This window comes from Protobothrops mucrosquamatus, unplaced genomic scaffold (assembly GCF_001527695.2).
Source record: "Protobothrops mucrosquamatus isolate PMUCROS unplaced genomic scaffold, P.Mucros_1.0 scaffold_186, whole genome shotgun sequence".
In the NCBI taxonomy this organism is placed as follows: Eukaryota; Metazoa; Chordata; class Lepidosauria; order Squamata; family Viperidae; genus Protobothrops; species Protobothrops mucrosquamatus.
Window position 1 is genome coordinate 1126367 of NW_015386262.1, and position 20765 is coordinate 1147131.

Consider the following 20765-nt stretch of genomic DNA (forward strand, 5'->3'; position numbering starts at 1 on the left):
GCATTCACAAAAGAGGGAACGTTATGGAGATAATTTTGCGAATGCTATGGAGGTACAGCATGTTACAAGAATGGAAGAAGGCTATGTTGGATAGAAAGAGTTTTTTAAAAGGATATATATACTTGTTGAGTAAACTGGACTGATGGAACAGAGAGAAAGCTTACTAGGACCTCCGCTTTAAAACCGCAACACGTAAGACTTCCAGTAACACAGTTTAAAATGAAGTATTTCAGATTTGCACGACCCACCCACCCCTTTTTCAGCAAATGGTACGGCCACTTGTTTGGAAGCCAAGCATAACCAAGACAAGCGCTTTCCAATAGGCCTCCATGGCCATGGATCCGGGCTCCAGAGGCCTGGAAAAGGCAGGAGCCCTGATCAAGCTGCTGGGGGGCTGCAAAATTGCTCCGTGGCCATGGATCCAGGCTCCGTAGGCTTGGAAAAGACCTCTGGAGCCCAGATCTATGGCTGCGGAACGATTTTGCAGTGCCCCAGCGGCCCGATCCGGGCTCTAGAGGCTTGGAAAAGGCCTCTGAAGTCTGGATCAGCCATGGGGGGGCACGAAATCGCTCTGCAGCCATAGATCCGGGCAGCAGAGGCCTTTTCCAGGCCTCCGGACCCCGGATCGGGCTGCTGGCGGTCCACAAAATCGCTCTGCAGGCATACCTGAACTTGCGCTGGTAGCTTCCGTTCAAAAAAAGGTGCCGGAACGCAGTTCTGTGCGTTGTATGACAAAAAAAATCCTGCCTCCACCATCCAGCCCAGATCTGCCTAGCTCTTGCAACTGCTCCCTGACTCCCAGTGCAGAGAGAACGAGAACGAGAGCGCTGGCGCACGTAGAAAGGCAGAGAGGAGCAGCCCGACCCCGCATCCTTCTGGGGCGATGGCACGTGTGCCCACAGGGACAGCTCTGTGTGCCGCCTATGGCACGTGTGACATTGGTTCGCCACCACGGGCCTATACCAAATAGGAAATGTGGTTGAAGTCCTAGTGCTGGAGGTTTTGAAAGGTCTAACAGGGTGAAACAAACTAAAACTAAATTACAGCACAAGCTCTTGTTCCATGATAGCTTTGTGTATTGTTCTTCCAAAAGGGCCTGATGAGCAGTTTGGAAGTTCTCCTGGACTCACACCTCCTACTAGAACCGTAGGTAGAGGCTGCAGCCAGGAGCCTCGTCAGGTAACTGCAGCACATCCATCAGTTGCACTTGTTCATGGATCTGAAGAAACTGAACAGTAGTTTGTGGGTAGTGATCTTTCAAACTATTGCAATTTGTTCTAAGTGTGGTTATATTTGAAGAGTTGGAAGCCACAGTTGGTACAGAACTCAACTGCTCACTGCTAACCAGTGCTAGTTAGTTCAGCATCTATATTTCAAAAGCTGCACTGGTTGCCAGTAGGATAATGGACCTAATTCAAAATTCTCCAGCATGACGAGTGGAGAATCCACCAATGGGTTTTGCTTGTCTTCTGCTCGTGTAGACTAAGTCAGCCAAATTGTCACGACCCCTCTTCCTGGGACCTCTTCCCAGTCTCAACTTAGTCTCTAGCTCGTAAGGACATACTTTTGATTCTCAGGACAGATCATCTAGATCAGGTTGTATTAATCCTATTTTTTCTTACTTCGTTAAAGTTGGGGGGGGTGGATTACGAGCAAGCGATCGTCGCTGCCGTTTTCCAGCTGAATTCAGCTGTCCGCAAGTCTCCGTTCAGCTACAGCTGACTGTCGGACCGCAGGGATTCCTTCAGCGGGGAAGCCGGATGCCATTTTTGGCATCGCGTGGCTGCACACCGGGAGAAAGGAATCCCCCCTGGAGGATAGAGCTGCCGTTTCGGGGTCCCCACAACACAGCGGACACAGTCGAACAGCCCATTATCCACCCGCATCCACGCCAGCCGCAGAGAACACCCTTTTAACAGCTGGCATTAGGAACAAAGAACTCACGGCCGCCATTTTCGGCCCGAGTTTTAAACAGCCGGCCAGCCAACTTGATTGCTCAAAGGGGCTCACTTATTGTGGAGAGTTAGCCCAGACCAGCAACAACATCAGCTGGCTTCACAGAACGCAGATCTCAGACTCTCCGGCATTCCAAGCGAGTGGAAAGGGGGCGAATGGGGGAGGGATGTGAAAGGGGACGCGCGTCTTCCTTTCTCAAATACAGCTCCCCATCGCAAATCAATTCCCCTCTCACCTGACTGCAGCAATTGACACAGTCCTTGTTACACCATGGCTGGGTGTTAATAATAATAAAAAAAAGGAAAGAGGAAGCGCAAGATCACAACAACCTGTGTTGCTTATTCAAACCTGGGCGGGTCGTATCATTAAATTGATCTTGCTGCTATCATCATCTCAACAGAGCGTGAATTAGGAGAGCAGAGGTGTGGCTGCTAACTGCTATCAGATCCACCCTAGACTGATTCCAGCCATAATCAGGTTGTTTGGTGATCTAGCTGATCTACTATCAGGGTCTGCACTACAAGATTCCTCTCAGTTACCGCACTGAAATATCTCCGGTGATAATGGCGAACACCATTTCTGTGCAAGCAGAACAGAACTACTCGTCCTCCAGGTCGCAAGAAACCAAGATCATCCAATCAGGAGACAGTGGGAAGGATCAAAGCCAAGGCAATATCAGGCAAAAGATCCTCCAAGACCACTGATAGGGAGGCCAAGTGAAGGCACCAGGCTCTGGAGAAACAATTTTCTTGAGCCGAAAAAAGACAAAACATAGCAGGGAATGATCTGATACCTCCTGCTTACACAGAGGACGAGATCTTTGGCCCGCAGCAGTCGGTTCAGGAACCTATGGAAACAGAGGCCGAGACACAACAAGCAGGATCCCCCTTAAGCGAGGGACCCGAGAGCCTGGGGGTACCAAGCACTCCCCCACCAGAAAGGGCTCGGCCCTCTGGCAGCCAGTGAGCTCTGTCACCAGAGCGCCTACAAGCTCTCATATCTCAGGCCGTCGTGCAGGCCATGGCTTCCACAAGACACCATAGGTCCAGAACCGGGTCAGTCACCTCAAGGGGCCGGTCCTACCTCTCCCAAGAGGAGGGCTCTCCATTCCAGGAATCAGTCTCACCTCATTCCTCCAGAAGCAGAAGATCTCCCACAGGAGACTATGAACACATGGACCAGGGACTGTCAGAGGATGAGGATATCTCACCTGACCCTCCACCATTTATAGGCCTTTTCAATTCTACATTGTTTAAGTTCCTGATCCACAAGGCCAGCAGCACTGCAAAGGTTCAAAGGCCAATGCCTTCCCAGAACGGACCTTCCACGTCCCAGGACAAGAATAGCAGGGTTTTTACACAACCCACCTACACACAACAATTCATCCCTTGTCCCCCCCTTCTTTGATACAATCCAAAAGAACGGGGGGGCTCCGGGGTTCTTTGCTCCAATGGGGGGGACAGATAAGAAGCTGTTCAATATAGACCTGGCCTTATCAGAGATCATAGAGGTCCCGGCAGTAGACGAGCCTCTGGCAACCCTATTCTCCCCATCTGTGGTATCTGGGGATGTGGCAGAGGCTCTGAAGTCTGAGGACAAAAAGGCGGAGCTCACCTTCCGCAGAACACACCAGGCCTCAGTGTGGGCGATCAAGGCAGCCATATCTAACTCCTTTTTCGCCAGGACTTCGCTGCTCTGGCTGTGCCAACTTCAGGCCAGGATCTCCCCGGAGGAGGAAAACTCACCATGACTTAAGAATGTTAGTGGCGGCAGCTGAATTTATGGCAGATTCATCATTACACGCCGCAAACTACTCTGCCAAGGCAATAGCATCCAACATCTCTGCACGCAGACTATTGTGGCTCAGACAATGGCGAGCCAACATCAAGGCAAAGTGGCGGTTGGCTGCTGCACCCTACAAGGGTGGCTTACTCTTCGGTTAGTCTCTCAACCCCTACTTAATAGAGAACAAGGACAAACATAAGATCCTGGGACACCTCTTAAGGAGGACTGAAAGGAGAGCCTCTTCATACCCTCGTAGACAACCTTTCAGATCAGAAGCAAGCCCAGAGCCCACTTCATTTTCCCGTCCCTATCAGCCCAGATCAGATAGATAGGGCGACAGGACCAGTTATAGGGACAGATTCAGACAGCAGTTCCAATCGAAGTGGCCCTTTCGAGGAATGGGGGGGCATCCTTTTCACAGATCCAAGTGATGGTGGGGAGGGCTTTCCCATCACTGGCAGGCTGGCTCTCTTCGCAAACAGATGCCAGGCTACCACCACGGACCTCTGGGTCCTAAATACTGTCAGATTTGGCCTCTCACTGGAATTCATCTCCAAACCCCTGAATCATTTCGTTCCCTGCCCCACACCCAAAGATCCAATCAAGATGGGCCTCATCAAGGAGGCTATCCAGTACCTCCTGGACATACAGGCCATAGAATCGTTGCAAAAGGGGCAACAGGGACAGGATTCTACTCCATCTTATTCATAGTCCCAAAGAGTTCGGGGGGTGGGGGGGTGGAGAGCAATTCTAGACTTAAAATGTCTGAACAATCACCTGGCATACAGAAAGTTCAAAATGCATACTCTACAGTCAATATTAGCAGGTATCAGAAGGGGAGACCTTCTGACTTCCATAGATCTGACGGAAGCTTACCTTCACATTCCCATACTTCCGGAACACAGAAAATTTCTCAGGTTCTGCCATGCAGGACAGCATTTCCAATACAGGGCCCTACCCTTCGGACTTTCTTCGGACCCCAGGGTGTTCACAAAGGTACTGGTGACTCTCGCCGCACACCTTTGAACCATTCCCGTGCGCATACAGTGTTACCTGGATGACATACTTATCCAATCCTCAGGCAGCACAATCAGATCTGACTCTCACACTAAGAACCCTTCAAGATCACGGATTCTCAGTAAACTTCCAAAAGAGTCAAGACAGTTCCCTCGACCCGCCTCCTTCATCTAGGAGCCGTGATAGACATACTGAAGTGCGAGGTCTACCTCTCTCAAGAGCGTCAAGACAGCATTCGGACTCTGGTCAGGCAGATTCGAAAGAAAGGGGTCACCAGACTGGACACACTATCCCAACTACTGGGAAAGCCTAGCAATTGTACCCTGGGCACGGCTACACTCCAGAGAATTGCAATGGTTCCTGCTCCCGTTTCAAAGAAGGGGATCCGGCTCCTCCACCCAAAAGGTAAAGGTGCCATCAAGGGTCCTGAAATCGCTCCAGTGGTGGTCGTCCCCAGCAGTCAGAAAGGGACACATGTTCAAGGAACCAGCCCAAGTCATTCTTACCACAGATGCCAGCCTTTTCGGTTGGGGAGCACACCTGCAATCACATTGGGCACAGGGCCAATGGTCCAAAGAGAATCTAAGACAGAACATAAACTGGTTGGAACTCAGAGCCATACACCTGGCCCTCCGTCACTTTCACAACACAGTGACGGATCAGCATGTCCTAGTTCTCACTGACAACGTGGCGGCAAAAGCCCACGTCAACAGACAAGGAGGCACATGGTCCAGATCCCTCATGGTCGAGGCCCTATCACTGGGAGCCTGGGCCGAGAGCAACCTAGTCTCCATTAGGGCCGAACACATATCAGAAGCAAATCAACAAGCGGATTTCCTGAGCAGGGCGACAGTAGACCACTCAGAGTGGACCCTGCACCAGCTCTCTTCAAAGAAGTGTCAGAGAGGTTCAACCATCCAGTGCTGGACCTATTCGCCAGCCCCAGGAACGCCCAGCTCCCGAGGTTCTTCTCCTGCTTTCTGTCACAGGGGGCGGAAAGAGCAGATGCACTCCAGGGACACTGGCCGAAGGGGTTACTATATGCCTTCCCACCTCTTCCGATGATGCAAGCAACCATCAGTAAGATATTGCAGGAACAAGCAGAGGTGATACTCATTGCGCCACACTGGCCAAGACGGCCGTGGTTTGCCGACCTCATAAGCCTTTCCATATCTCCTCCGTGGAGAACTCCACACGATCAAATCTCCCTCAGTCAGGGGACCCTACAACACCCAGAGCCACAGTGGCTCCAACTAGCCGCTTGGCACTTGAGCGGAGCCTCCTAGAAGGAGAGGCATATTCACAAAGAATCATCAAGACGATCCAGGCCACAAGAAGGCCTACCACTAATAGAATTTACGATTCCACGTGGAGGAATTATTGCAGCTGGTGCGCAAGACAGCAGCTAGATCCCTTTAGGATTACTATTCCAAGGATCTTAGACTACTTATGGGAGGGCCTTGAGAGGGGCTTAGCACCCAACACGATTCGTAGACAGGTGGCCGCCCTGTCCACTATACTCACATATGGAAACTCTGAACCACTGGCCAAACACCCAGTGGTGCGATCCTTCATAAGGGGCGCAACAAACAACAGACCGCCCATGGTCCACAGATATCCCTCCTGGAATCTGTCTAAGGTTCTACAGGCCATTACCTGAACCTATCCAGACCTGCACCTTACAATACTTGACCCTTAAGGTCACATTCCTGGTCGCCATTACCTCAGCAAGACGCATTTCAGAGTTGGCAGCTCTATCAGTTAGGGAAGATCTCTGCACCTTCCACACAGACAGGGTGGTTCTACGTCTGGACCTCTCCTTCATCCCTAAGGTCAATTCCCTATTCCACAGGTCACAAGAGGTGGTGCTACCAAATTTTTGCCCTCAACCTTCCCATGAATTGGAGCGCAGATGGCACACCTTAGACGTTCGCAGGGCCTTAAGGCAATACATAAAGCGAACTGCATCTTTTCGCAAGTCTGAGGCCCTGTTTGTATCCTTCCATTCGCACTCAAAGGGCCGAAGGGTCACAGCATCCACAATCAGCAGGTGGATCAGGAATTGCATAGCAGAGACATACAAAGGGCAAGCTCTAGCAGTTCCTAAACATATCACTGCCCACTCCACTCGCAGCGCTGCAACATCAGCAGCGTGGGCAACCCAGGCACCGATTGAGGAAATATGTAGGGCGGCGACGTGGGCGTCACCTTCCCCTTTTATTAGACACTACAGGTTAGATAAGTTTGCATCAGCAGGGGCCTCATTCGGCAGGTGGGTTCTCCAATGTGTAGTGTCAGACAGTGGGACACAGGCCCAGACGGCTTCCCACCCACAAGGACAGTGAGGCTTTGGTACGTCCCATTGGTGGATTCTCCACTCGTCATGCTGGAGAAGGGACGTTGTCTTACCTGAACGCCTTTTCTCAGCATGATGATGGAGAATCCACTCCCACCCTTGAGCCAGTCAGGTCCAGTGCTGGGAAAGAATTGAACTAACACATTGAATCATAGTCAGCAGCTTCGCCTCAGTCGAGACTGGGAAGAGGTCCCAGGAAGAGGGGGCGTGACAATTTGGCTGACTTAATCTACACGAGCAGAAGACAAGCAAAACCCATTGGTGGATTCTCCATCGTCATGCTGAGAAAAGGCGTTCAGGTAAGACAATGCCCCTTCTGATTGTTTTCTTTTAAAAGCTTATGTGGCTTGGGCCCTTACTATCTTTGGGACTGCCTTAATCCAGATGGAATCTACTTGCTGCTGGTACTCCATTTTAGAGAGATTAAATGGTGCAGGCCTGGAAAATACATTATCAGTGGCATTCATGTCACTTTAGAATAGCTTATTACCTGAAATGGGTAGCACTTACCATTTTGTTTTTCAGGAAGTTGGTGAAAACTGCTGTCTGTTTGAGGGAAGTTAATTTTAATGGAAAACAGATTTTTGAAGGGGTTTAAAGTGGTTTTAGCATAGCTGTTATAAACTATCTAGATTTGTTTAACTGGGCAGCGTACAAATAATGGGAATTATAAAAAAATAATATGGAGGTTCCAGAATGCTCAATCAACATGGCCAGAGATACTCCTAACTTATCTGAAAGGGGTCAGATTGAGGAAGACTCAATTTCATAATTAGTTACCATCTTTACTTATAGTATTCTACAAGCCTCTGGATGGTTGATACTGAAATTCAAGAAGTTGGAGTAGGAGTATGATATAATTCATAGAGAGATCTGCAGAAACCAGAGAGATTTGTAAGCCTGCCTGTTCTCTGCATGGGAGAATGATACAGCTAACAGAGAAACAGTGCAAAGAATGTAGAGAATGCCATTTACCCTGCTGGATGGGGAAACCTAGTAATCTAATCTGCAGATTGTTGTTATTTCAAGACTTCTAGAACCACAAGTAACTGTCAAAGCCTGGCAGATTTTTTTTTTAGAGGAAACTAGAAGCAGCAATACAATTGGTTGACAGGGGACTCTGAAAAAACACTCACTTCTTCCTTCCTTTGAGAGAGGGGGTCCTTGGTGCTCTCTGAGATATTTCATTACCCAAATTAGGTAACATAATCAGCACTAGCGATGACTGTTATCTAGTTTGGGTAATGAAAGTTGTGCAGGAAAACAACCAAGCTCAGAGAGCACCAAGGACTTCTCAGTTTAACCCTGTTACAAGTATTTTCCTTTATTGGTTTGTTTGAGAGATAAGTAATGGAAGAGTAGAGTCCTCAGCCCATTTTGTAGTTATTCAGGCTTTGTGACGTTGTGCGCTGGTAACGTCTGGGGAAATGCTGCCAGCATGGGAGCATCTCCCATCAGCCTTTTGTATGGCTCCTCTGTTATGAATGGATAATTGGACTGTAGTTTCTGCCCATGATTTGCCACATTATGGGATTATGTTGAAAGAGATTCTGATAATTGCTCAACATCTAAAAGGCAAAGTTGGTTGCAAATCTATTTCAGAAAAAAATTATTTCAAGAATACAATTCTTATTATTGATTTTTTTTTTTACATTGCATGCATTTAAGCAGACACAGGCCATCTCTCAGAGATGCTATAGTTCAGTGTGGCTCATCTGAGGTTGAAACTCTGATAAGTGTGAAAAGTGTCGGGTTGAGAAAGGCTGCTGTAATTGTATCTCGCCTTTAGGGTTCTGCATTAAATATTTGAATTCCAAAGTCCTTTTTGATTCCATATGTTATCATAATTTTCCCCCAAATGGTGCCTTCCTTGTGTGTTAGAAATGCATTTCTCAAAATTCCCACCAACGTGTCTGAAAATTTGGAAGTTGTAGCTTCAAAGCTACCAGATTAGGGAAGACAGAATTACAAGGTAAGATGTTGCAAGCTCCCATTTAGGAGAAAAGCTTGACATAAAAGGAAAATGAACTCCAGACTTTTAGCATCATTTTACAAGTGGAAAAATTATATAGCTTCATAAAAAATCCTGCTAATCTCTGCCAAGTTATTTATCTATTGAGCAGATTAGTTAGCTTGTGTTGGCACACAGATTCCAGTGAGTAGTATGTTCTCATGGAACTCAATTCACTAGAATAGCTGCTTCTTGCATTCAAATGGATTTTCCCCATGTAAATTCTATCTTGAAGAAAGAGCACATAGGTCTGTAGGTGTAAAAAATAAAGGATAGAAGTAATAGAAAGTAGCAAAATGGTTGGTTTAAGTTGATGAAAAATAGGATAGTAGAATTGTATAGATACATTTCATTCAACCTAATTTTAGATCTAGATAGGATGCCATTAAATATAACTCACAGGTACTGCATTCTAAGGAAATTATGGAGGATAGCACGAGAACGTGGCTAAAATATTTTTCTATTCTCAGCTTCAAGAAACAGGAATTACCCTATTATAGGTTTTTTTTACCTTTGTCCTTTTGGAGTTTTTACATTGACCTAGTCAGCAAAAATCAATACTGTGTTCAGTTGGAATTTCAGCTCTATAAACTGTCTTCAATCCATCCTTCAGCACCTTTTTCTCCCCCTGAAATCTAATAGCCATCAAGTACAAGGCTGGTTTAATAACATCTGTTCCCTCTGAATTACTGGAGAGAAGTATTGATATAGCCATATTGTCAAGAAGTAATTTTAATCATGTTTTGACAGGGCAATTTTTTACCACAGCATTGTCAGTAAAATGTTTATGTTGGTTCACTGTTATTATCATTCATAGTGGTATGTTAAAACATTGCACATGTGTTGGAGATGAAAGCAGTACTTAAGGTTTTATGATTTAGTATTTATGGGAATTCCTTTGCAGATTGTCATCTCCTCCAAAGGATAATGGCATCCTGTGGTCTTGTCATCAAGTGCAATTTTCTTCTAATAGCTCTAGTGATTAAACCACAAACAAAACTATTTTCCATAGTTTAGTTGTTCTTTCCTCCCTCAGCCTTAGAGAAAGTTAACAGTATCTATTTGGTGATAGCGTTGAGAACCTCAGACCAGTGTGTTAAGATTCTTTGTGGTTTCCTTTTATGAGATAATTTTGTAATTGCATGCTAAATACACCTGCATCGCTTCAGTTTTTAAAAAGCAGGTGTGTCAAGAAAGGCTTTTTTTTTCACACCAAGGAAATAACATGAGCCCTTAATACTTAAGGTTTAGTCAAATTATGACCCCCAAGATGATGTAGATAACTTTTTCATGCAATGAGGAAACAGATAATTGTAGCTTCTTTTGCCTGTTTCTAAAGAGATTCTGATATTTTCTCTCCCATATACATGCACCTGTCACTTGGGGAGACAGGGAGAAAAACAGTAGGAAGAAGAACAACAAGACTGTGATCCAGGCTTGTCACAGCTAGTGGAAGAAAACAGGATGAAGAAAAACAAGAAGAGATGAAGGAAGAAGTTGAAATCGCAGCCACCTCATTTTTTCTTATTGCAGGATATATAGAACTGCATATATTGTGTCTAGGTTGCATATATTGTGTCTGTCGTCCCCTTCTTCTATTGCCCTCAATCTTTCCCAGCATTAGGTTCTTCTCCAGTGAGTCCTTCTCATTAGGTGACCAAAGTATTTGAGTTTCAACTTCAGGATCTGGCCTTCTAAAGAGCAGTCGGGATTGATCTCTTCTAGGACTGACCGGTTTGAACGCCTTGCAGTCCAAGGGACTTGCAGGAGTTCAAAGGCCTCAATTCTTTGGCGCTTAGCCTTTCTTATGGTCCAACTTTCACATCCATACATTGCAACTGGGAAAACCATGGCCATGACTAAACGCACTTTTGTTGGCAGGGTGATGTCTCTGCTTTTTAGTATGCTGTCTAGATTTGCCATAGCTTTCCTCCCCAGGAGCAAGCGTCTTTTAATTTCTTGGCTGAAGTCCCCATCTGAGGTGATCTTGGAGCCCAGGAAAATAAAATCTGTCACTACCTCCATTTCTTCCCCATCTATTTGCCAGGAATTGAGAGGGCCGGATGCCATGATCTTGGCTTTTTTAATGTTGAGTTTCAAGCCAGCTTTTGCACTCTTCTCCTTCACTCGCATCAAGAGGTTCTTTAGTTTGTCTTCACTTTCTGCCACTAGAGTGGTATCATCTGCATATCTTAGGTTGTTGATATTTCTCCCGGCAATCTTAATTCCAACTTTTGATTCATCTAGCCCTGCCTTTCTCATGATGTGCTCTGCATATAAGTTAAATAGGCAAGGCGACAGTATACAGCCTTGCTGGACTCCTTTCCCAATTTTGAACCAATCAGTGGTTCCATGTCCAGTTTTCACTGTTGCTTCTTGACCCGCATATAGGTTTCTCAAGAGACAAATAAGATGGTCTGTACTCCCATCTCTTTATTAGATTTATACAATTTCATATGAACCCAAATATAACTACAGGGAATCCTAACGTATAAGTGGTAATTGGAACCAAGAGCACTATTGTAGAAGTGATGTGGTCATAACATGACCATGCTAATTATACAGTGGCACTCTGCCAGCAGTACTAGCTGTTGTTATTAGGTGAATCTTGTGGTCTCAGTGTCCCATGGTCACATGATTGCCATTTGTGACAATCTGCTGCCTTCATTGATTTTCCTTGTCAGAAACTGGCAACACAAGTTGCAAATGGCAGTTACGTGGCCGTTGCATGCTGCAGCGTTGTAATTGCAAGTCAGTTGCCAAGCTGAGTTACAGTCACATGACCACACTGAAGGTGCAATGACTGTAACTACAAGGACCCCTTGTGAGTCCCCCTCGTTGAATGCTGTTGTAATTGGTCACTGAACAAGTAGATGTTAATGAAGACCACCTGTATATTTTTTTGAACAATTGGATTCTGTGCTGTAACAGAACATTTGATATTGTTTCACTCTCAACATTTTTTATCTGATTCCATGGAAAGTAAGAAAAAAGCTCCAAATTAATTAGTTATAGGTAGTGCTCGACTTAATGACAATTGAGCCCAAAATTTCTGTTACTAAGCAACACAGTTAAGTGAATTTTGCCCCGTTTTATGACCTTGCCACAGTTGTTAAGTGAATCTGGCTTTCCCATTGAGTTTGCTGATTAGAAAGTTGCAAAAAGTGATTACATGACCCCGGGGCGCTGCAGCCATCATAAATATGAACTAGTTGCCAAGCATCCAAATTTTGATCACATGACTGGGAAATTCTGCAATGGTCATAAATGTGAAAAACAGTCATAAGTCATTTTTTTCAGTGCCATTGCAACTTTGAATGGTCACTAAATAAATGGTTGTAAGTCAAGGACTATCTGTATAGATCAGTGATGGCGAACCTTTTAGAGACCGAGTGGCCAAAAACTGGCCTCGCCCCCGCTCCACCCTCTGCCCCGCCCCAGCTCCATCCCCACCCCGCCACTCACCGCCTCCAGGGCCCGCTGCAGATCACCCAGCAGCGTCATGGCAGCATTGCCCTCTGCCCGTGCCCCGCAGCATCAACTGTGCACGATGGGGCGTGAGGGCAGAGCCTTGTCTACTCTGGCTCCCATGTCCTTGGCTGCACTGCTCCGCGTGGGCCACGCTCGGGGGGCGACTCTCCTCCAGGGGGGCTGCTGCTGAGGGGGTCACGGGGGAGGCAAGGCTGGGGCAACGGCACGTGTGCCCACAGAGAGGGCTCCGAGTGCCGCCTCTGGCACCCGTGCCATAGGTTCGCCACCACTGGTATAGATAGTGCCCTATCTATAACTTCTAGGAATGATTTCCCAGCATTTGTATGCTATGTATACTGTTAGATAGCTTGTATTTGATATGCACCAGGTGAGATATGTTTGCTGTTTACTAATACTTATCTGCTCATTTCTGCTGTAACATGGAGATACTGCTATAGGTACTATAGATATGCAACACTACATTTGGCATGTTATTCTCTCTTGTGTCAGTTGGTTTATAAAATGGTAATTATTTATACATGCAAATAATACATATTTTTAAATTGTATGTAAAACCTTCCCATAATCTTTTTATGCTGTTCTTTCCACATGTACTAATGTACAGTTGAAAGTAACCTGTGGAATACAACCTTCCCATTTTTATATGAATACAACTGCTTCAAAATAAAACCATTTCCATCCGTGTTTTATACTTTGGTTTCATGCCATTGGTCCATGCCATTGTAATTTTATCCTCAGATGCTTTTCAAAGGGATTCTCCCAAACTCTTAATTCATTGGATTGTTGAACTTGAATAAGAAGTTGCAAGATAGCCTTTTAGTTGCATTATTTCTTTGGACTTACCAAGTAAATTCCTTGGTGGAGAATCCTTAAATTTGGGTAAGTTGTAGGAGTGGTTTAAAAAGTATACTTATGAGACATGTTGCATAATTAAAAGCAAGATATACTCTCGCATCCAAGAGGCAGAGACTTGAAAAGAAAATAACGTTATGTCTAAAAATTTCATAACTTTTTTTTTAAGCCTGTAGTAATTTACTGTCATTAGGCTAATGTGATGTGTGGATTTCCTGAGGTAACAGTGATTTGGTGCCATAATGAGTTTCTTAAACAGCAAATGTAATGTTCAATTTCTTTTCTTACAGATGGAAGAGAAACGGCGAAAATACTCGATCAGCAGTGATAACTCAGACACCACTGACAGTAAGACTTTTTATTCAAGCCTTACAATAAGATAACCAAATGATTCCCCTTCAGCAGGAAAAGAATTTGAATATTTACTTGCAGACAGTTAGGGAAATTACATGTTACAGGTAGTCCCTAGACAATGAATTGTATACAGGGATTACTTATAAATATATTACAAGAAGTAATATATTTACATACCTGTCAATGGAAGTCTTGGGACTATTTGTCTTTCTGTTGTGAATAATGTTGGCTAAAGTAGGCCAAACTGATGGCAAAACCTTGATCTAGGATTTCTGAAATAAGAAAGCCTATCGGCAAACAGGTAAGCTTGAAGCTGGGAGTTATCTGGTTAGCTCTATTGCCTGACAATAATTACAAGGATGGGGATACTGAAAGTAGAACATGCTTCAAAATTATTCTCCAAACCAAAAAGTTTGCCAAAAAGTGTACATCTTCTGTCATTCTACATTTCTTACTTTGCTGTATCCAGCTGACATTTTGATACCCTACTTCTACTACTTCTTCCTGTTAAAATCTAAGCCCTAGATGGAATCCTTGGTACTTAAGAACTAATGTCTGAGTTTGGGCCGTTAAAACAAGCCAGAGGCTGCAATAGTGTAGTTAAAATGAACTGTGTAGTGCTATCTAAGTTGACCAAAGGAACTGGCTTTGGACTTGTAGCAGGCATGGAACTTACTTTGGCTTGCAAATGCTATGTAAACTTGTCAATAAACCCTTATCTACCTTTAAACAAGGTACAAGGTGTGACATTTAGAACCACATGACACTCTGAAGCTGCTATCTGTTCTTGGAAAAGGGAGGTTGTAGTTAGGTTTATGATTACCCTGTAGTTAAAATATGACCTGCTCTATAAAAAGCAGAGCCAGCAGAGATGAGGCAGGGCTATTTAAAGAGTGACTTGTTTTAAAAGGTTGTGTTTTTTAAGTCTGCAGGCAAAACTATATTTTGAGGACTACTGTATTTTGGGGGTGCTGCAGCACTAAAACAGGGAGAGGGGAAAGTCCTTCCAGTGGGCACCTGCTTTGTCCTCAGCTGGTTCTGCGGCTGCTTCAGGCAGAGGAAACAATACTCAGCTGGATGACTCTATAAATGTGTGTGCATGTACACACGTAGATGGCCTTATTGCCACTTTCCCTCAGGTCTCTCAGAGTCACAATTTCAGGAAAGATAATACTACTGAAAAGAGTCAGATTTGCCCAGAGAATGCTACCTGTTAATATTCTCTCTCTCCTCTCCCTCTCTCCCTCTCTTTTTCTTTCTCTCCCTCCCTCCTTTTTCTCTTTTTCCTTTCCCTCTCTTTCTCTTTCCTTTTTCTTTCCTCTCCCTCTCTTTCCTCTCTCTCTCTCTCTCTCTCTCTCTCTCACACACACACACACAGAGTATATTAAGATTTGAGATGTGTAAATTTAAGATAAAAGATTAAAAACATTTACCTTTCTGTGTTATTTCCGTATTTATTTGAAGGTAAAGGGTTTTTTTAAAGTAGTATAACACTATGCATGATTCAGTGTGGGAAAAAATCCTTCCCATTTAAGATTAATATTTGATTTACAGGTATCTTGATGGAGAGTATTTTTGATAATTATAGGACAGCGTTACTCTGTGCAATCTTGGCACTACTTGCAAATTGATTAAATTTTTAAAAATAATATGTATAAATAGTTTGTTAATAAAAAACCTCCTGTTCATTAGAATACAAAGGCACAGCATAAATCAAATATCACCTAAAATAAAAATTGCTTTGGTCTTAAGTTTTGCAAATGCTTTGGTTTAAAATTCTGTTTGTTCATAAAAACCATCAGATCTTGTAGTTCATTGTGATAGTTGGGCACCCAGCTAGAAACTGGGAGACTGTGAGTTCTGGTCTCCCCTTAAAGCCAGCTGGGTGACCTTGGGCCCGTCCAAGAAAACTGCAGGGACTTTCAGGACAGTAATCAGGAGTGAACACTGACTTAAAGTCACGCACACACAACCAAAGAAATGACCTCGTCATGTTCTTCATGGTACAACTTTTATATCATTTTGGGTCAAATTGTGTATTAACGATGCTACCAATAAGGTGATTTGTAAGACTTAGATTCAAGAAGGGATTGATATATGGGTTAGCCTTCTTAACTAGAATAAAATGTTATCTACTGGGGGTTGAAAGCAAAAGGAGCACATGCAATTCCTTGTGACAGTAAAGAATGTTCAAGTTTTTCCAATCTTCACCATGAGGATTATGGGTGTGGGAGTCCTTATTTGCACTGTTACAAGAATAGTGGTTTTATAAAAAAAAAAGAAAACGCAAGGTAGAGATGTCATTAGCCTTGCAAAGACACAAAGCAAAATCTCTAGAAACAAAATGAAGCAACACTAAAAAAACAAATCCTTATAGCAGTGGTTCTCAACCTTTTTAATGCCGCGACCCCAACCGGTCGTAAGTCGAGGACTAAACCGGTCGTAAGTCGAGGACTAAACCGGTCGTAAGTCGAGGACTACCCAACCGGTCGTAAGTCGAGGACTTTCCCTGCCCGGGAGCGCCGCGCATGTGTGATTCCGCCCCCTGCGCCGGCCGAGGCATAGCTGGCAAGCGGCAGAGACGGAGCAGGCCGACCACCAGCTGGCCCAGCCCAAGGGAGGTAAGGCACCCGCCGGAAAAAGGGGAAAAAATGGCAGACAAAAAAATGGCGGACAAAAAAAATGGTGGACAGCCTTGCTTGGCGACCCCCGTGAAATGGTCGATCGATCCCAAATGGGGTCCCGACCCACAGGTTGAGAACCACTGCCTTATAGCCTCTGTTGAAATGCAGGGAGCCCCCTACCAGTTGTTTAAAAAATCCTTAGTATTAGGTAGCTCCTTTAAAATGAATTAAGGGAGAATAATGTTATTATGAACAATTAATAATCTATGGAAGTCTAGAACTTATACAGTCCATTTGTGTGGATACACAGCACTTCTACTAAATTACACTCATCAAGAAAACTGTCCAGGCAATCTCTGAGAATCAGACACAGTTGAATGGAAGAGGAAAAAAGACACTTGAGGTGGGCTTAAGAGCTCTTGCTAGACTTCTTCACTTGCAGTCTTCACGTTTTTCACTTCATCTAAACATTGTCATGGTAGTTACTTGATAAGTATTCAAGCTGCATTTTTTTTCTTTAAGCTACTCTAAAACAGAGAGGATAGAAATACGTTTTTTAAAAAAAATAAAAATGGATTTTAGTTTAAATGGGATGCTTTATTTTGATAAAAAAAACTTTGCTTAACATTTTGTAAAACTATTATATAGCACAAAAAGTAATCCTGAACATGACTTCTAATTATATTTTAAATTACTTGCAAATATGGATATGGACCAGAAGACTTGATAACCAATCTCTTTTTAAAACTGCAAAGATAAGAAAAGCAATGAACAAAGAATTCAAGGTGATGGGAGCAGTATGCTTAAAACTTGCTGATTCGTGATTCTACCGCAGCAAAACAAGAAGATCCTTCAGACACACACCACATAAAATGCAATCACAGTTGATTTTAGCAATAATTTTAGCAATAATCAGATTATATACGTAATTTATAGAAGTGGGCTGCAAAATTCTTAACTACTGCTTAATATTAATTCATTCCATGGAAGAGACAAACCAAGGAAAGCAATTTCAAACTCATAGGTGCAAAACGTAAAGCTGGGAAATATGAACTGTATAAAAATGCTAATTTAACCCAGTTTTTACTACTACAGTTGATAGCAGGACCCAGTTACATGAAAAAGATACACGACTGTATATTCATAATTACAAAGCAAATTGAAGGAGAATGGAAGTAATGTTTGAGTTCACAAATGCAGTCTAATTTACAGTTAATTAAACTGCTTTATTTTGTGAATCAATACAATTGCTGGCTTTGCAAACTACACAGAACCATAACCTAACTGCTCTGGTTAGGTTTGCAAATAAACTGAGCCAATAAATTAGCTAACAGTATTTTAGTTTAACATGTTGTGTGAACCCAGACAGTGAGGGATTGAGAACTCCTGAGACCCATGTTATGTACCCCACAATCATTTCTATTTCTCTGGGATAGCCAAGTAAAAAACTAAAATTTGAGTAAAAAGAATTTAAAAATTCAATCAAGTTTTGGGTTTTTCATCCTTTACCTAGTGATGGGTTATATGTCTCTAAATTTGTATTTAATTACTTTCTCTAAAATGAAAATAAACATTAAAATAATGCAGCAAAACGATAAAGCAACAAATAATTGTCTGTGTCCATCTTGAATGCCCTATTTAGAAAGAAATACCTGAGTCCAGATTGGATTTGGGGAAGTGATGAGTAAATTTGCTCCATTTTCTCCAATAAAGATGGTGATTATAAATTTAATAATTCTGTAGCCAAGAAAAAATGAGAAGAAAAACAAGGAACCGTTTTAAGCCATGCAGATCAGGAGGTTTGTGATCACTCCATAGTAAATGTTAATAATTCTTTGGGAAAAAGGAATGAAAGTAGCAAGCATTCCATAGAAGAAATTACCTTTGTGGACATGAATAGAGCTGGACCTGAAGGGAAGGGCTGAAATGGGAAAATTCAGAGTTGAGAAAGAGGATAACATTTCCTGGTGTTAAGAACTGACATTAATGATAGAACTTCTAAAAATGCAGAGGGTTACAAACTGAGATTGCATAATCTACAGATATTTTAATGCCAAAGGACACTAACAGTGCAGTCCATTTATTGATTTGATTTATTTATCCCTTTTGTTCAGAAGCTTCAGATGGTATATGTAATATGTAGACTTAGTGTCAGATTTTGACAAATTGAAATTGCCGGCATATGTTGGTATTCCATGCTGAAATCTGTAAGCATTTGAGATTTGTGTACTGCAAACAACATTCAGTTTGCAATTAAACTGTCCTTAATTTAAGGCTTGGTTTATCTTTAACTTAATTTATTTTTCTTCAAAGGTCAAACAACATCAACTTCAAAATGCTCCAAAATTCCAAGTACAAAATCTAGTTGGTCAAGGCAGAAGGAGAAGAAACCCTCAGAGGTTTGTTGAATTTTTAAAAATTTCTTAGACCCTCTTCTTGGCATTTTTTTTATAATTGTTCAGTTATAAACTGCACTCTAACAAGTGCATGGGTGCAAAACAAAGAAAGTAAATAGGGGAAATAAATTTGATTCAATTTAAATTAAATTTCGTATAATTAAAATGATTCGTCATGTGCCTATTTTCCCCCTTAAGCCATTTTAAAATTACACAAATAGATTTGCATCTCAAGTTTGCAGTCTTGCCTTTGAACTTTCCTTCCAACTTCTTGTTCTTGTGCTAGACTTCAATTATTGTAAGATCTAACTAGCATAAGGAATCTGAGGTGGTGGCTAGTGCCTTTTCCCTCTCTAATTAATCACTAAGGAGAAAGCTAGATCTGGCACAAGGAACTGCAGGCATCATGCAGAATTTGTCACAGTATTTAAATTATTTTAAGAAAAAGTTTGGTACATGGAATGATCTGTTGCAGGCTATGGATTGGTATCGGTCCAAGGCCTGTTAGGAAATGGACTGCATAGCTGGAGGGTGAGCAGTGAATGAGCGAAACTGAAACCATCCGGGGAGGTCGGACACCTTTTTAACAGGAGGTAATTTGACCAGGAACTACGGGTTTTCCCCTGGCGACTAGATAACCTGACTAATATTCGTCAGTCTTCTGAAGATCCAACTTCATTACCCCACACATTTCTTTTAGTAAATATCATGGCGTCACAACTGACGCTCCTCAAACTAGGACTGACCGAGTTCTAAAGGTAGGTTCCGAGGTTGGTAAAATGAGGAACCAGATTGTTGGGGGATATATGTTTACTCTGTAAACTGCTATGAAGCAGTATATAAATCTAAGTATTATTGCTATTGCTGTTTAAGTAGAGGTCTTTAAAATGTATGTGAGGGAACTGACATCATAGAAGAAGCTTTAATAGCAGCTTCTATGTCTCAGCTCCATTCACCATTTGACTACACTATCTCGATGAACATCCTTCCCAGTTTAGAGCTATTGTGTACTTTACCACAAAATATATTTGCTTTCCCTTGTATTTTATTAGTTTATGTCAGGTAAGAAAGACCTACATGTAAAGGCTCAATTAAACTAATTTACTGTTAAGATCCTATGCACTGGAATCTTCCCAACTAAGGGCCAGCACCTGGCAAGAGTTAGAGAAGGGTCAATGGCACTCAAGGGGACGGGGTTGTTTTTGGCTCTCTTTTGGCTACGTAGGAATTCTAGGGTGAGCCCCCTTTTCACTCTTACCTCAGATTCTATCATCCCTTCTCCTATATCTTAAAATTTATCAAGCTGCCCTTCTGAAGTAAACAGACAGTTCTCAGAGCAAGATGCAACAATGACAATTCAAGTATCTGCTTAAAAATTGAGGTTGAAAATTTGGGAAAGATACTTTTGCCTTCTGAAACTATATAAGGAATGGGAAGCGGGGAAGATTATAGGGAAGAAAGGCTGTTTGTGGTTGCCATCCTCTTCCAGGCTGTGAAGTTATCTCAAGATGCCCAAACATGTAGTGCTGGCCCAAGATATTTGGTTGCCTGAAGTAGATTTCAAATGCCTCCTCATCGTTTTCAAATTGGAGGCATTTTTGGAAGTATTGTTGCATCATTCAAGCAATAGTAGCTGACATTATTTCAGCCTTCTAAAAATGAGTTTGGTGTCATTTCTCCTACAGTATCTGCCCCTTCTGAGCATTTCAGCAGGTTTCAGGTTCTGTTTGTCCAGTAATAGCAGTAATAATAATTTATTAAACTTCAATTCCACCCAACTTCCAATGCTTAAGGTGGCTTACATCACTCAAACAAATCACAAAAAAGATCAACGGTGGCAAGCATGATGAAGTGAGAGGTCACACTCTCCTTTAACAAAGGTTTGGATGAAGAACGAATAACAACAACAACAACAACAACAA

At 43.0% G+C, this 20765-nt stretch overlaps 1 protein-coding gene across 1 annotated transcript in view; it reads left to right on the forward strand.

Annotated features, from left to right (window-relative positions):
- JADE2 (jade family PHD finger 2) overlaps positions 1-20765 on the forward strand; it is a 208626-nt gene that overhangs the window by 18879 nt on the left and 168982 nt on the right. Inside the window, exons 2-3 of the mRNA XM_029285772.1 lie at positions 13760-13817; positions 18761-18846. Of these exons, the coding sequence (XP_029141605.1) occupies positions 13760-13817; positions 18761-18846 (144 nt within the window). The remainder of the gene's footprint in view (positions 1-13759; positions 13818-18760; positions 18847-20765) is intronic.